The sequence below is a fragment of the Oncorhynchus kisutch genome, linkage group LG27 (assembly GCF_002021735.2).
Source record: "Oncorhynchus kisutch isolate 150728-3 linkage group LG27, Okis_V2, whole genome shotgun sequence".
In the NCBI taxonomy this organism is placed as follows: Eukaryota; Metazoa; Chordata; class Actinopteri; order Salmoniformes; family Salmonidae; genus Oncorhynchus; species Oncorhynchus kisutch.
In genome coordinates, this window is record NC_034200.2 from 29,334,776 (window position 1) to 29,350,795 (window position 16,020).

The 16,020-nt window shown below is 41.6% G+C and overlaps 2 protein-coding genes across 5 annotated transcripts; both read left to right on the forward strand.

Annotated features, from left to right (window-relative positions):
• Positions 1-248: 248 nt before the first annotated feature.
• On the forward strand, positions 249-6,961 carry LOC109872048 (cytochrome c-type heme lyase). Of its 3 annotated transcripts, none has more exons than XM_020463134.2 (7): positions 249-579; positions 1,930-2,081; positions 2,249-2,448; positions 2,779-2,927; positions 3,076-3,195; positions 3,664-3,750; positions 5,831-6,961. In XM_020463134.2, the coding sequence occupies exons 2-7, from the start codon at positions 1,973-1,975 to the stop codon at positions 6,027-6,029; spliced, it is 864 nt and encodes a 287-aa protein (XP_020318723.1). In that variant the 5' UTR covers positions 249-579; positions 1,930-1,972; the 3' UTR covers positions 6,030-6,961. The 3 variants fall into 3 exon arrangements, with proteins under 3 accessions (XP_020318723.1, XP_020318722.1, XP_020318724.1); XM_020463133.2 differs by lacking the exon at positions 249-579 and adding an exon at positions 1,110-1,476; XM_020463135.2 differs by lacking the exon at positions 249-579 and adding an exon at positions 1,127-1,663.
• Positions 6,962-7,229: 268 nt separating this feature from the next.
• On the forward strand, positions 7,230-15,747 carry rwdd3 (RWD domain containing 3). 2 transcript variants are annotated; one of them, XM_020463585.2, is made up of 4 exons: positions 7,230-8,878; positions 10,709-11,175; positions 14,010-14,122; positions 14,307-15,747. In XM_020463585.2, exons 1-4 carry the CDS (start codon positions 8,794-8,796, stop codon positions 14,416-14,418), a joined length of 777 nt encoding a protein of 258 aa, XP_020319174.1. In that variant the 5' UTR covers positions 7,230-8,793; the 3' UTR covers positions 14,419-15,747. The 2 variants fall into 2 exon arrangements, with proteins under 2 accessions (XP_020319174.1, XP_020319175.1); XM_020463586.2 differs by having other exon boundaries at positions 8,380-8,878; positions 10,712-11,175.
• The last annotated feature ends 273 nt before the right edge of the window (positions 15,748-16,020 follow it).

Genomic DNA, 16,020 nt, shown 5'->3' on the forward strand with positions numbered 1-16,020 from the left:
GCATATCCCAGTTTAGGTCACCGAACAGTACAAACTCGGAAGATAAATGGGGGGCAGTTAATTAACATATGGTGCCCAGGGCGCAGCTGGGGTGTGTCTGTAACAAGTGGCAACGGTGAGAGACTTATTTCTGGAAAGGTGGAGTTTTAAAAGTAGTACTTAAACTCTTTGGGCACAGACCTTGATAGCATGACAGAACTCCACCCCCTTTGGCAGTTAAAAATTGCACAATTTTTGGTGGTCTTCCTAAGCCAAGTTTCAGACACATCTAGGACATCAGGGTTGGTGGAGTGTGCTAAAGCCGTGAAGAAGAAAAAACTTAGGGAGGAGGCTTCTGATGTTAACATGCATGAAACCAAGGCTTTTACGGTTACAGAAGTCAACAAATGATAGAGCCTGGGGAATAGGAGTGGAACTGGGGGCTAAAGGGCCTGGGTTAAACTCTACATCACCAGAGGAGTAGGATAAGGGTACGGCTGAAGGCTATAAGAACTGGTCATCTTGTGCGTTGGTGACAGAGAATAAAAGGATCAGATTTCTGGTCGTAACTGAAAAATGATGGGATTAAATGGGATAAAGGTGAGTTGAGACTGATTGATCTACAAATCACCTTGCATCCTAAATGACTACTCAATATTATTTCTAGATCATTCACGTCTGTCATAATTTATCAAGTATACATCACGGTTTTGATGCTATCGAACAAAGACAGTACAGTATGAAGATAGGCAGAAACTGCTTCTCCACTAGACATTCCCATTGTGTGCGGTCATGGCGACGTTGGATAGCTAAACTCGGTCGTACTAACGTGTCTCTCGCGCCGAACTGCGCGTGTGCACGCTGTCAAATCAAATACTTGTTTTTTTAACGAAAATGAAAACGAGTCAGTTTGTCACTTTCAAGAGGTTGGAGTAATAACATTTTTAAGTTCTTAAGACATTGGCTCGAATTTAGGTGGTGCCTTTCGAGAGAAAATGAACAACTATGGGGAAAAAAATAACTTCTCCAATTGACTTCTCAACCCCCGGCCTAGTCTGCTTGGTCTGTTTCGTAAGCGTGTCCGGAAATTGGTTTAAAAACTCTTTGGTTTTGATGCTCTCGAACACGAGCATCAAAATCGTGATGTATCATGGGTAAATTGTGACAAGGCTGTCTAGGTATCTCCTTCTGACCTTCTGCAAATGGTTTTGAAGAGAGTCGAGTGGACCGTTCTTTGTTCGTTATACCCATAGAGATAGACACAGGACTCATCTTTATATCTGTGCCATTGTAGCGTATGTGACAGTTTAGGAATGGGAATCGCCATTGCGGCTACAACTCATAGGAATCCCGGTTTATACCTCATTGGAGAGGACGCGAAGTGGAGCAATTGAGATTGCCCCAAAAGTAACCAGAACATTCCCCCAATGCATTGTGGGTGTGTAGTGTTTGCTAACTTTCACGACATTTCAGCATAGACGGGCTACCTTCATCAAGGTAACAGGTTTATATTTACTAGATTAATCCATAGTAAAATCGTTTGTTTTACTTTATATATTTCAAGAAATAGGCAACGAGTTTAGTCATGAAATTAGTCATTTCTAAACGAATTTCAAACCAGCATGGGATGGGAGTCCTACGGCTACGGTATCCGGCAGCTGATATGGTCCAGAGTGCATGCAAGGTCGTGATATTTACATAATCGCTGCTGTTGCAATGTTAATTTCAACAGTTACTGTAATATCCTATTTAGGACAACTGTCATGAGTTACAGACATATGGAAATGACAAGCTAGGGGTGCTGTTGTTTAAATCTTTGACCATTAGCTGTATGACTGGTTAATTAACAGGCTAGACGTGGGATGAGCTAGCTATGAGGCATAGCAGGAATTCATGACCCTTTACACATTTCTTCTTTCTTAACGTTAATATCTGTTTTATCACTGACAGGTCTGGGGTGTAGACCTATCCAGTGACTAACTTGTCAGGCAGAATGGATCCCATGTCTGGTTCAACAGTTAAAGCAGAGGGCTTTGTGGTCGCTCACCCCTATGCTGGCTCACCAACCCAGGGATGCCCCATGCAAAAGGAGACCAAACCAAGTAAGTCTCTTCAGCTGTGTCAGGTTGATACTGTTTGTGTTTGTCTATTGGTTCTCTGTTGTCTGCAATGTATACCCATAACCCCATCAGCTATCACACCTTGCATAGCAATAACAAAGCAGATATTGTTTTTCATTGTACTAATGTATTTTGACCTTTCCTCTCAGGTGCACCATTACCACCACCAGAGTGTCCCATGCACAAGGCGTCCACCCCGGCCCAGGTTGAGAGCACGGCCCCCCCAACAGCCCCAGCTTCAGACCAGGCAGGGCCAACACATCAGGATCGGGCATACGAGTTTGTGGAGTGCCCCATGAAAGCAGCCAACAGAGAGAAATTTGTGTCTGACATCGATATAGCAAACATGGTACGCAAAGCAGCTAAAATACTTTTACATGCACTGTGTATAATTCTTACTACTATGTAATTACAATGCTTGTTACTCCTACAACTATAATTACGCTGTGATAGGAACACTAAAGTAAAGTGTTACAGAGTTTTTATATAAACTGATGTACTAAATGTTGTTTAGTGTACCTCTCTTTTTTCATAACCCAGGAACTGGTTGTCTAATAGGCTAAAATCGAATCAAACCAAGTCAATTAGGAGATAGATGACACTACAGCATATATTGATGAGACTTAAAACCCTGAAGACTACATCTCATCGTTATGTTTTGTTATTTATCTTTATCCAGATGCCGCCACCCAATCAGCAGCCTGCCCCAGGTCAGCCCTTTGATCTGTCAGTGAACAGAGAGGAGTCCCAGATCCCCCGGGGTGGTACAGATCAGAACTGGGTCTACCCCTCGGAACAGATGTTCTGGAATGCCATGCTGAGGAAAGGGTCAGTCGACCAATCAGAACACTGAAGAGATATGGCTTGGGCATTGAGATAGAATGTATTGAATTGATAGAACCTATAGTTATATCTCTATGGGCTTGGGTTTAGGGTTTCTACTGTTGTGTACTGACTCATTAAAATTGTTTCACAGATGGCACTGGAAGGATGAAGATCTAGGTCAAAAAGACATGACAAACATCATCAAGATTCACAACCAGAACAATGACCAGGCATGGCAGGAGATCCTCAAATGGGAACAATTCCATAAGAAGTGAGTAACCAATCAACATCTCAGACTCTGGTACAATACCATGTAAGGTTGAGCGCACTTCAATCAATCAATCAAATTTATTTGTAAAGCCCTTCTTACATCAGCTGATATCTCAATGTGCTGTACAGAAACCCAGCCTAAAACCCCAAACAGCAAGCAGTACAGGTGTAGAAGCACGGTGGCTAGGAAAAACTCCCTAGAAAGGCAGGAACCTAGGAAGAAATCTAGAGAGGAACCAGGCTATGAGGGGTGGCTAGTCCTCTTCTGGCTGTGCCGGTTGAAGATTATAACAGAACCTGGCCAAGATGTTAAAATGTTCATAGATGACCAGCAGCGTCAATAATAATAATCACAGCACTTTAATAAGCACTTTACTGACGCTTCAAATTACTCCTGAACGACCAGTGCATGTCATGATATGTGTGCCATACAAGATATGTGAATTGTATTTAATTTCTTTCTTTCTAGGGAATGTCCATGCGGACCCTCCCTGTTACGGTTTGGAGGCAAAGCAAAAGAATTCACTCCTAGAGCCAGATTTCGCCACTGGATGGGGTGAGTTTTTGGTGTAAACAGTTCTGCATGGAAGTTACATAAATTCAGCAAAAAAAGAATCCTCCCCTTTTCAGGATCCTGTCTTTCAAAGATAATTCGTAAAAATCCAAATAACTTCACATATCTTAATTTTAAAGGGTTTAAACACTGTTTCCCACGCTTGTTCAATGAACCATAAACAATTAATGAACATGCACCTGTGGAACGGTCGTTAAGACACTAACAGCTTACAGACGGTAGGCAATTAAGGTCACAGTTATGAAAACTTAGGACACTAAAGAGACCTTTCTACTGACTCTGAAAAACACCAAAAGAAAGATGCCCAGCGTCCCTGCTCATCTGTGTGAACGTGCCTTAGGCACATGAGGACTGCAGATGTGGCCAGGGCATTACATTGCAATGCCTGTACTGTGAGCGCTACAGGGAGACAGGACGGACAGCTGATCATCCTCGCAGTGGCAGATCATGTGTAACAACACCTGCACAGGATCGGTACATTCGAGCATCATACCTGCAGGACAGGTACAGGATGGCAACAACAACTGCCGAGTTACACCAGGAACGCACAATCCCTCCATCAGTGCTCAGACTGTCCACAATAGGCTGAGAGAGCCTGGACTGAGGGCTTGTAGGCCTGTTGTAAGGCAGGTCCTCACCAGACATCACCGGAAACAACGTCGCCTATGGGCAAAACCCACCGTTGCTGGACCAGACGGGACTGGCAAAAAGTGCTCTTCACTGACGAGTCGCGATTTTGTCTCACCAGGGGTGATGGTCGGATTTGCGTTTATCGTTGAAGGAATGAGCGTTACACCGAGGCCTGTACTCTGGGGCGGGATCGATTTGGAGGTGGAGGGTCTGTCATGGTTTGGGGCAGTGTGTCACAGCATCATCGGACTGAGCTTGTTGTCATTGCAGGCAATATCAGTGCAGGGAAGACATCCTCCTCCCTCATGTGGTACCCTTCCTGCAGGCTCATCCTGACATGACCCTCCAGCATGACAATGCCATAAGCCATACTGCTCGTTCTGTGCGTGATTTCCTGCAAGAAAGGAATGTCAGTGTTCTGCCATGGCCAGCGAAGAGCCCGAATCTCAATCCCATTGAGTACATCTGGGACCTGTTGGTTCGGAGGGTGAGGGCTAGGGCCATTCCCCCCAGAAATGTCTGGGAACTTGCAGGTGCCTTGGTTGAAGAGTGGGGTAACATCTCACAGCAAGAACAGGCAAATCTGGTGCAGTCCATGAGGAGGAGATGCACTGCAGTACTTAATGCAGCTGGTGGCCACACCAGATACTGACTGTTACCTTTTGATTTTGACCCCCCCCTTTGTTCAGGGACACATTATTCCATTTCTGTTAGTCACATGTCTGTGAAACTTGTTCAGTTTATGTCTCAGTTGGTGAATCTCCTTATGTTCATAAAAATATATACACATGTTAGGTTTGCTGAAAATAAACGCAGTTGACAGTGAGAGGACGTTTCTTTTTTTGCTGAGTTTGCATGCAAAAATATATACATTTTCTTGACATAGACCTAGCCCAAGAAGTACCACTAGCACTCTTTCTGGTTGTTTCAATTTGTGATACACTAGATCATATCATATCAAATCAAATCAAATTTATTTATATAGCCCTTCGTACATCAGCTGATATCTCAAAGTGCTGTACAGAAACCCAGCCTAAAACCCCAAACAGCAAGCAATGCAGGTGTAGAAGCACGGTGGCTAGGAAAAACTCCCTAGAAAGGCCAAAACCTAGGAAGAAACCTAGAGAGGAACCAGTCTATGTGGGGTGGCCAGTCCTCTTCTGGCTGTGCCGGGTGGAGATTATAACAGAACATGGCCAAGATGTTCAAATGTTCATAAATGACCAGCATGGTCGTATAATAATAAGGCAGAACAGTTGAAACTGGAGCAGCAACACAGTCAGATGGACTGGGGACAGCAAGGAGTCATCATGTCAGGTAGTCCTGGGGGATGGTCCTAGGGCTCAGGTCCTCCGAGAGAGAGAGAAAAAAAGAGAGAATTAGAGAGAGCATATGTGGGGTGGCCATATATGACCGGATTTTGTGTTTGCAGGTATGGCTTACCATTTGACAGGCACGACTGGATCGTAGACCGCTGTGGAAAGGAGGTGCGCTATGTGATTGACTATTACGACGGCGGTGAGATCAATAAGCAGAACTTTACCATCCTGGACGTGCGTCCTGCCTTTGACTCCCTCAGCGCCGTGTGGGACCGTATGAGAGTGGCCTGGTGGCGCTGGACCTCCTCTTAAACCCCAACACTCCCCACACTAATAGCCTGACCCCAGATCTGTATGATGTCATGCCATTCAATGATAGTCAGAAGTTGGCTAAATCGCGTACAGATCTGGGACAAGGCTATCTACTACCACTTAAGATTCACAGGGTTGAATACTGTCTCTATGTTCTCATTCATTGATTTGAGGGAGTACTAATGTTTTTATTGACCAGACTCTGGCACTCTGCTAATAACTCAACTTTTAATTGACAGCTAGATTGGCTTCATTGCTTGAAGTGAACTGTTTTGATTGACTTTGAGTCCACACACGCAATCACATGTATATTTACTCACTGTAAAAATTGTTTGTTTGGGAGGACATACTAATTGGTGGCTTTTCTTTGGTGAATCTTTTCTCCTAAGTTGATAAAATGGAACTGTTTGCTATTTGTATCCCGTATTATGTTTAAAGGCATGTTTGTATGGTGTTGTTTTAAGTTAAAGGGAGGGCTACTGTATTTGTGGGTTTGTAGCATGTATTTAAAGTGTCCCAATGACTAAATGCATCAACTCCCAGGTCAATGGAAGAAACCATTTGGAATGGACTCTCAATGAAGACAAATTGATAATGTATTGTCTCAGATAAAACAGGTTAATGTGTATTCTTTGGCTTGATTTTCAATGTATCACACAGTTGCCTTTTTTAAAATCATAATTTAGTTAAATTCAGGGCAAATTATTTGTTTTATTTAGTATAGTATAAGCTTCTGTCTTAAGCATCTTAAATAACAGATTCAGTTTTTGAAATAGTAAACTTGAAGGCAAAAAGGCAAGCATGATATGTGGACTTGGTATTCCAACTGACTATAGGCTACTGAAGCCAACGACTGAAAATGTAATCGAGGCTTTACCAGTGCGCCACAGTGTATAGATGAAAACTAGAGATAAACTGTCTATCTGAAAATCGCACGCTGCTATTTATTGTTGACCATCAGATGTGATTAATGTGTAATGTGAACAGATAATGACGCTCTGAGTAATTAACCGTTTTTCGGTACAATTGAGAAGGGTGCAACTGCAGCTTCGAAATTCCGGGCATTCCTGCATGTGGGCATTCTTGCATCTGCAGGTACCCCTCTATACTTGTATTGGTCCGTTTTTTAACTGTCACTCCACTACGATAGATGGCGGTAATGCACCATAACGTTGGATGCCAACTGTCGATAAACCCCACAGAAGAAGAAGATTCTGGGAGCGACAACGGTATCTAGCTAAAGCTAGTACACACCGATAAGTGTCCTTCGCCCACTATTTCCCGCAGTTCTGTTAACAATGGCATGTGTTCGGCAGGCGGGGGCGGAGGACACTGTTTACCGATGTTGCTAGCAAAGAGGGAAAAACTAATAACTTTTATTTCCCTTTTGACCCAACAGGGGGGATTTCAGCCACACCCGTTTCTCACAGGTGTATAAAATAGAGCACACATGCAATCTCCCCAACCAAACATTGGCCTTACTGAAGAGCTCAGTGACTTTCAATGTGGCACCGTCATAGGATACCACCTTTCTAACAAGTCAGTTTGTAAAATTTCTGCCCCGGTCAACTGTAAGTGCTGTTGTGGTGAAGTGGAAAAATATAGGAGCAACAACGGTAGGCCACAAGCTCACAACAGGACCAGTATGCTACACAATCTCACAGAACAGGACCGATTAGTGCAGGACGCACGTAGTGTGTAAAAATCGTCGGCCCTCGGTTGCAACACTCACTACCGAGTTCCAAACTGCCTCTAGAAGCAACGTCAACACAATAACTGTTAGTTGGGAGCTTAATGAAATGGGTTTATATGTCAGATTAACCGCACATGAGCCTAAAATCACCATGAGCAATGCCTAGCGTTGTCTGGAGTGGTGTAAAGCGCGCCGCCATTGGACTGGAGCAGTGAAAACGCGTTCTCTGGAGTGATGAATAATGCTTCACCATCTGGCAGTCCGATGGACAAATCTTGGTTTGGTGGATGCCAGGAGAACGCTACCTGCCCGGATGGATAGTGCCAACTTTAACATTTGGTAAAAGAGGAATAATGGTCTCGGGCTGTTTTTCATGGTTCGGGCTAGGCCTCTTTGTTCCAGTGAAGGGCAATCTTAACATTACATCATACTTTCTAGACGATTCTGTGCTTCCAACTTTGTGGCAATAGTTCAAGCTCAGCATGACAATGCCCCTGTGTACAAAGCGAGGTCCATACTGAAATGGTTTGTCGAGAACGGTGTGGAAGAACTTGACTGCCCTGCACAGAGCCCTGACCTCAACCCCATCTAACACCTTCGGGATAAATTGGAACACAGACTGCGAGCCAGGCCTAATCGCCCAACATCCGTGCCCAACCTCACTAATGCTCTTGTGGCTGAATGGAAGCAAGTCCCCGCAGAAATGTTTCAACAGATTCTAGTTGAAATTCTTCTCAGAAGAGTGGAGGCTGTTATAGCAGAAAAGGGGGGACCAACTCCATATTAATGCCCATGATTTTGGAATGAGATGTTTGACGAGCAGGTATCCACATACTTTTGGTCATGTAGTGTAGTTTTATTTACAAGTTGAACTAGCTAGCTACACTACAATTAAATCCGCTCTCTTGACCATAGTTTCTTGTCTGGATACGGGTGGAACTAAAAATAGGGACTTGAAGTACATCGGACATAAACAACAAGCACACATTTAACGCGTACATTTGTTTACAAAATGAGTGAAAGAAGCACCGATTTCTTTTGAGATATTTTAAATGACAATTGTTATTTGAAATGTCTGAGCTGGCATTGGATGAAATGTCCGTTTTATCAGCAATATACTGTGAAAAGGACGAATTTGAGCTACTTGAGAAATCAGGTAAATTGTTGAGCTAGCTAGCTGTTTCTCTACACCATGATTTGCCTAGTAACTCAACTCCACGATGATTTCATCCACGGAGTTGGGCGCAGATGATCCTTTTTTTTAAATGAAACTCCGACTCCTTAGAATCGCTATGCCGGGGATCATCGACTCGATTCAGACGTCGAGCCCAGAATATCATTACAAATTATTTGTAGGCTACAAATTGACGTTAAGAAGCCGAAACAGGTATACTATTTGACTGGTTCCACTTGTATATAGGCACGTTTATTGTTACTCAATGTGTATTTATTATTACGTGTTTTACCTTTCTATTATTTATCTATTTTGTTTCTCAGCATTGTTGGGAAGGTTCCCAAAGTAAGTGTTTCAACAGTTAGACTACACATGTTGTGTACTTTATTTGATTTAAAACATAATTTCTAACCCTGCTTACATTTTGTATATGATTGCATACACTCATTGGCCAGTTTATTAGGTACACTCATCTAGAACTGGGTAGGACACTGCTTTGGCTCCAGAACAGCCTGAATTATTTGTGGCATGGATATGTTGCTCAATTGGTATCAAGGAATCTACCATGTGCCCAGAAAACATTTCCCACACCATTACACCACCACTGCCACCATCCTGTACCGTTGACAGCAGGCAAGATAGAGCCATGGACTCATGCTTTTTACTCCAAATCCTGACTGCCATAAGCATGACGCAACAGGAACCAGGATTTGTCGGACCAGGCAGGTTCCCCTCCTCAATTGTCCAGTATTGGTGGTTGTATGCCCACTGGATCCACTTCTTCTTGTTTTTAGCAGATAGGAGTGGAGCCCAGTGTCTCATTCTCTTTCGACCAATCACCAACGAGCTGTTTTTTGACAACAAGACTGCTGCTGACTGGATGTTTTTAGTTTGTTGCACCATTCTCTGTAAACCCTAGACACTTATCATGCCTGAAAAGGCCAGGAGGCTGGCTGTTTCTGAGATACTCGAACCTGCGCACCTGGCACCAATGATCGTACCACACTCAAATTTGCTTGTTTTGCACATTGTAACGTGCTGCGATCCCAGTCTGCCTGCTTAATACAGCAAGCCATGGCCACATGACTCACTGTCTGTAGAAGCAAAAACATTTTTGTGAATGGGGTGGTGTACCTAATAAACTGGCCACTGAACATATATCACTCTTAAGCGTGGGAATACTATGGATCAGATTTCCAAAATTAAAATCACTCGTCCAACAATTAAAATATTATTTATTTGCTAAATTCTTCGGAGGCCAAATAAAATCACCCCGCAAGCTGCCAGTTGGGGAACCCTTCAAAAATGTATTTTCTTAAACCCTTACCTTGTCCCTATGTTTGTCTTCTGTTGCATGCTTTTTTTTGTTTGCTGAAATCTATACTTTTAAATAAAATGCTAGTCAAATACAATCACCGATGGCAACTCGGTGCAAATCTCAACAAGGAAACGGTCGGTGGTTGTTTTTGATTGTTTGCTGAAATCCATACTTTTTTTATAAAACAAAGGCATGTAAAAACAAGAATAGGTACACTGTAAGGGTTTAAGAATGTACATTTTGAGGTATCGACTGCATGCGTGTCGGCGGCTAATTTCCCAAACTAGTCTGCGCTCAACCCCGTGGATGAAATCATTGTGGAGTTAAGGTACTTGGAGTTGGCAATTCCACAATACATTATGTACACTGTAGCTAGAGTTTTTACTTAATGTTAGCAAGCTGGCTAGCCTAGATGCTAGCTATGTATAGCTAGTAGTATTTTATATGTGGTGTGACGTTTTATGAGTTACTTGAACATGTTAGTGTTTTCACAGCAGAAAAGGGACTTGTATTCCGCATCCAGATGGAGGTGGAAGCAGCCCCCAGTGAGAGAACTCTTTTGAGTCTCCTCTTCCAGCTGCCAACAGAGTACCCCCACTGTGTCCCAAAAATAAGTGTCAGCTCTAAACAGCTCTCCAGGAAACAATGCCAACACATCAAGCAGAGTCTGCTGGAAAAGGCCTCCGCACTGGAGCCAGACCCCATGGTTCATGAACTACTGCTGTGGCTCCAACAGAACTTCATTGAACTTACTTTAAATGACCAGTCCCTGGTGGAGGTGCAAGAGGAGGGTGGTGAGGAGGAGACGTGGATAGCTCTTTTTCTAATAGACCATATGAGGTCCAAAACAAAATATATAAAGGCAATTGAAAAGTGGAGCACGGATTTGGGGCTCACCGGAAGGCTGTTCTTGGGGAAGTTGATATTGGTCCTACTGCAAGGCGCAAGGAGGAGTATCAAGGTAGTGTAGAGTTTAGATAGAGTTTAGACTTTAACTGATGCAATGACGTCTCTTCAGATCAGCTATAACACATGATAAATAATGAATATGATGTACAGTGGAAGTCGGAAGTTTACATACACTTAGGTTGGAGTCATTAAAACTTGTTTTTCAACCACTCCACCAATTTCTTGTTAACAAACTATAGTCGATTAGGACATGTAGTTATAATTCACTGTATCACAATTCCAGTGGGTCAGAAGTTTACATACAGTAGATTGACTGTGCCTTTAAACAGCTTGGAAAATTCCAGAAAGTTATGTCATGGCTTTAGAAGCTGTACCTGTGTACCTGTGGATGTATTTCAAGGCCTACCTTCAAACTCAGTGCCTCTTTGCTTGACATCATGGGAAAATCAAAAGAAATCAGCAAAGAAAATTGTAGACCTCCACAAGTCTGTTTCATCCTTGAAGGTACCACGTTCATCTGTACAAACAATAGTACGCCAGTATAAACACTATGCCACCACGCAGCCGTCCTAGAGATGAACATACATTGGTGCGAAAAATGTAAATCAATCCCAGAAGAACAGCAAAGGACCTTGTGAAGATGCTGGAGGAAACAGGTACAAAAGTATCTATATCTAAAGTAAAAGTAGTCTTATATCGACAACCTGAAAGGCCTCTCAGCAAGGAAGAAGCCACTGCTCCAAAACCGCCATAAAAAACCCAGACTACAGTTTGCAACTGCACATGGGGACAAAGATCGTACTTTTTGGAGAAATGTCCTGTGGTCTGATGAAACAAAAATATAACTGTTTGGCCATAATGACCATCGTTATGTTTGGAGGAAAAAGGGGGAGGCTTGCAAGCCGAAGAACACCATCACAACCTTGAAGCACACCATCCCAACCATGAAGCACGGGTGTGGCAGCATCATGTTGTGGGGGTGCTTTGCTGCAGGAGGGACTGGTGGACTTCACAAAATATATGGCGTCATGAGGTAGGAAAATTATGTGGATGCATTGAAGCAACATCTCAAGACATTAGTCAAGAAGTCAAGTTAAAGCTTGGTCGCAAATGGGTCTTCCAAATGGACAATGATATCAAGCATATTTCCAAAGTTGTGGCAAAATGGCTTTAGGACAAAATCAAGGTATTGGAGTGGCCATCACAGAGCCCTGACCTCAATCCTATGGAAAATGTAGGCAGAACTGAAAAGGCATGTGCGAGCAAGGAGGCTTACAAACCTGACTCAGTTACACCAGCTCTGTCAGGAGGACTGGGCCAAAATTCACCCAACTTATTGTGGGAAGCTTGTGGAAGGCTACCCGACACGTTTGACCCAAGTTAAACAATTTAAAGGCAATGCTAACAAATACTAATTGATTGTATGTAAACTTCTGACCCACTGGGAATGTGATGAAAGAAATGAAAGCTGAAATAAATTATTCTCTCTACTGTTATTCTGACATTTCACATTCTTAAAATAAAGTGGTGATCCTAACTGAACTAAGGCATGGAATTTTTCTGAGGAATAAATGTCAGGAATTGTGAAAAACTGAGTTTAAATGTATTTGGCTCAGGTGTATGTAAACCCTCACGATATGTTGGATATAATGATGTCATGTACACTCCCTTCCATATGTTACATTTTGTTCTATACTTCAGCATTTTGGATTTGAGATGAAATGTTTCATGTGAGGCGACAGTACAGAATGTCACCTTTATTTAAGGGTATTTTCATACATATCTGTTTTACCATTTAGAAATGAATGCACTTTATGTATCTAGGCCCCCCCTTCTGAAGAAGTCATAAGTATTTGAACAAATTAGTTTATAGTTTATCAAAGTAGTCAGGATTATCTGTAATCATGGTAGCATCCACATTCATGTAGAAGTGTTCAGAAACAAATTATATTCTTATTAACAATAAAATTGACTCCAAAATAACACTACATTATTTACCATTAATTTCTATTGGGCACAACATAATCTGAAACACAACTAAAACAAACTGCAAATGCATCCAACAAGTTTGTAGAGTCACAAGCTTGATGTAGTCATTGCGTGCTAGGAATATGGGACTAAATGCTAAACATTGAGTAAAATGAATTCTTCTGACACCTTCAAATGGCTGGACTAGATACATAAAGTGCTTTAATTTCCAAACGGTAAAACATATGTATTAAAATACCCTCAAATAGATGGTAACATTGTATACTGCCACCTCATATAAAACGTTTGATCTCAAATTTAAAGTTTTAGTATTACTGTCCAAATAAATACATAAGGGAGTGTATGTATGAAAATACCCCCAAAAGGTGACATTCTATACTGTCACCTAATGTAAAACATCTTATCTCACATCTAAAATGCTGGATTATAGAGACAAATAACAAATGGTAGCTTCACTGTCCAAATTCACTCCCCTCCATAAATATGTTATGTTTTAGGCCTAATCCACTTCTTTAAAGATGTGGTGTTCATACTTCATCTGAATCAAATATAATGACCGAAAAAGCATAGTATGTATGTCATTCCACAAAATGTCTGTTGTTTTTCACTTTTCCTTTGTTCAGTAATTAACTGTGCATGTACAGAAAGTTGTACTGAATATGAAAGTTGGAAAATATAATTCAGACAAACAGTGTTGGGACATGTTGACTTGGCACCTTAATTATTGCAACATCATACAATACATTTATTGATCATTATTACCCTGCCTCCATCATTTGCCAACCAGGAATAACTACTACCCATGCTAAACTTGTACTTGAACAGTATTAATTAACTGCTGGTTTCACAGGTCATTATATTTACAAGCCAAATCCAATGTTTGTTTTCCCTCTGTAGGAATACATCCATCTCCAGAGAACTGTGAAAGTAGATGTGGATTCATCAGGAAAGAGATGCAAAGAGAAGATGATGAGAGTTCTTTGTGAAACCCAAGTCTCAGACCTCAAACGGTTAAGGATTTCCTCAGCTTTTCTATATGAATTTGTGTCATAACGTGGGCATTTTGCAATTGTACATTTGGGCATTATAAAGGTCTCTGGCAATGTGTTCAAGAACTCATTGTAATCAGTCCTTGATTTCATGTACTGCTCCTCACTCTATCATCCCTCAATGTGTTTCTTCTCTCATTCACAGGATCTCATCTTTTGAAATCAAAGAGTTTTTGTCCCTCGAGGAGCTACAAAGGGAGTTTGAGCAAGTTGGACTATTGAAACTGTACCAAGAGTTTGTGGCCACATTGCCGTAGCCATCATGGCTTTTGTCAAGTCATGCTTTTCCAGACTGGTGCAGATTATGTGAACTTTATACTTTCCATATGACAGTCAACGGAAGGACTAATCTAAACATCTGATTAACATTCAGTTATGGGTTACATTTGTGCATTGAACATGTAAAAGGTATTCAAAAGGTTTTTCTACCATCCACATGATGGCAGCAAAGTCTACCATTTGAATCAAAGATTTGTAAAGTTGTTAGTTTATTCAAATCTTTTTTTTTTAATTGTCACACACTGGATAGGTGCTTTGAAATGTGTTGTTATACAGGGTCGGCCATAGTTGCATGGCACCCCTGGAGCAAATTACTGTGAAGTGCTTTGCTCAACAGCACGTCGATAGGTTTTTCACCTTGCCAGCTCAGGTATCCACTTAGGCTCTTCCCTAGTTGAAAAGTTGTGCCTTGCTTTCTACTCCTGACAGATTTGTTCCTCCTTCTTGTACCTCTTCATCAGATGAAATACATGAAGGTTAAGGTCATATAGAAAAACTTATATAAAGTGGTCCACAAAACTCTGATGTTACATGAAAGTTGCATCATAGGACTTACGTTCGGATTGCGTCTAGGATGTTGTATACAGATGCGTATCGTTCTGATGCCTAGCGTCTGATGCCTAGTTTTATTTTTAATACATTTTAGAATAAGTCTGTAACGTAACAAAATGTGGAAAAAGTCAAGGGGTCTGAATACTTTCTGAATTCATTGTAAATGGTTAGCTGTATCCGTGTCACGAAACCGAATGTAATCTCGCAAAACCTCCGGGTGTTTGTACAAGGTTAATAAAAGTGTACAGTTGAACAAAAAATTAAGATTCCTGTCGAGAAAGGCATATCTATAATCTCAAAAACATTTAAAAACAGATTTTATCCAGGGTCTTCCATTCTTACGGTTAGCCTAGTATTGTCATTTTTTAACTGGAAAACACTCGCTTCTTCGACATATGTCCACACACATAAGGCTGTAATTAATTTCGGATGGCAGGTACAGGAACAATGCTCAACTAGGATGCTGTCTGTATACAGCATCCTAGTTGCGATTTGAAACTGCTTAGGACTATGTAACATGTCCCATAACCCTGTTCATGTATTTGTAACTGTCTATGTAACTGTCTATGTCTATGTAACTGCCTATGTCTATGTAACTGCCATTTAAACACATGGGTTTTATTTAGCGCCACTAAAAAATACTGGACTGAAAAGTTGTTGCAAAGTTTATCTAAAACTGTGGGACGCATACAGAACCACTCATCATATATTCCTGCCTCCATCAGTCCATAAATAAAATAGAACCCTCAACATAACCATTACTCAGAGTTTCCTGTATGTCAATATCAGTTGTTTTCTCCCTTACAGAAGGCCTGCAAATGAGGCCATTTAAATGTTAGGCAGTGTTTTATAGTTTTATTGATCTCATCTTAAAAAAGCTGCGTATTGGAAGATGGATGTCTTTTACCTTTCTGAGGCACATTCAATCATATTTGCTTATTCCTGTCCTGCCCAGCCATCAAGTTGTTATAATTAGAAATCACAAGCAGAGAAGTAGTCGTAACTGTTGTCTGTCCTACCTATTAACT

Coding starts and splice junctions, on each gene's coding strand:
- LOC109872048 (XM_020463134.2), top strand. CDS start 1,973: ATGGATCCCATGTCTGGTTCAACAGTTAAAGCAGAGGGCTTTGTGGTC. Junction 2,082..2,248: donor GCAAAAGGAGACCAAACCAA/GTAAGTCTCTTC, acceptor CTTTCCTCTCAG/GTGCACCATTACCACCACCA. Junction 2,449..2,778: donor ACATCGATATAGCAAACATG/GTACGCAAAGCA, acceptor ATCTTTATCCAG/ATGCCGCCACCCAATCAGCA.
- rwdd3 (XM_020463585.2), top strand. CDS start 8,794: ATGTCTGAGCTGGCATTGGATGAAATGTCCGTTTTATCAGCAATATAC. Junction 8,879..10,708: donor TGAGCTACTTGAGAAATCAG/GTAAATTGTTGA, acceptor GTGTTTTCACAG/CAGAAAAGGGACTTGTATTC. Junction 11,176..14,009: donor GCGCAAGGAGGAGTATCAAG/GTAGTGTAGAGT, acceptor TTCCCTCTGTAG/GAATACATCCATCTCCAGAG.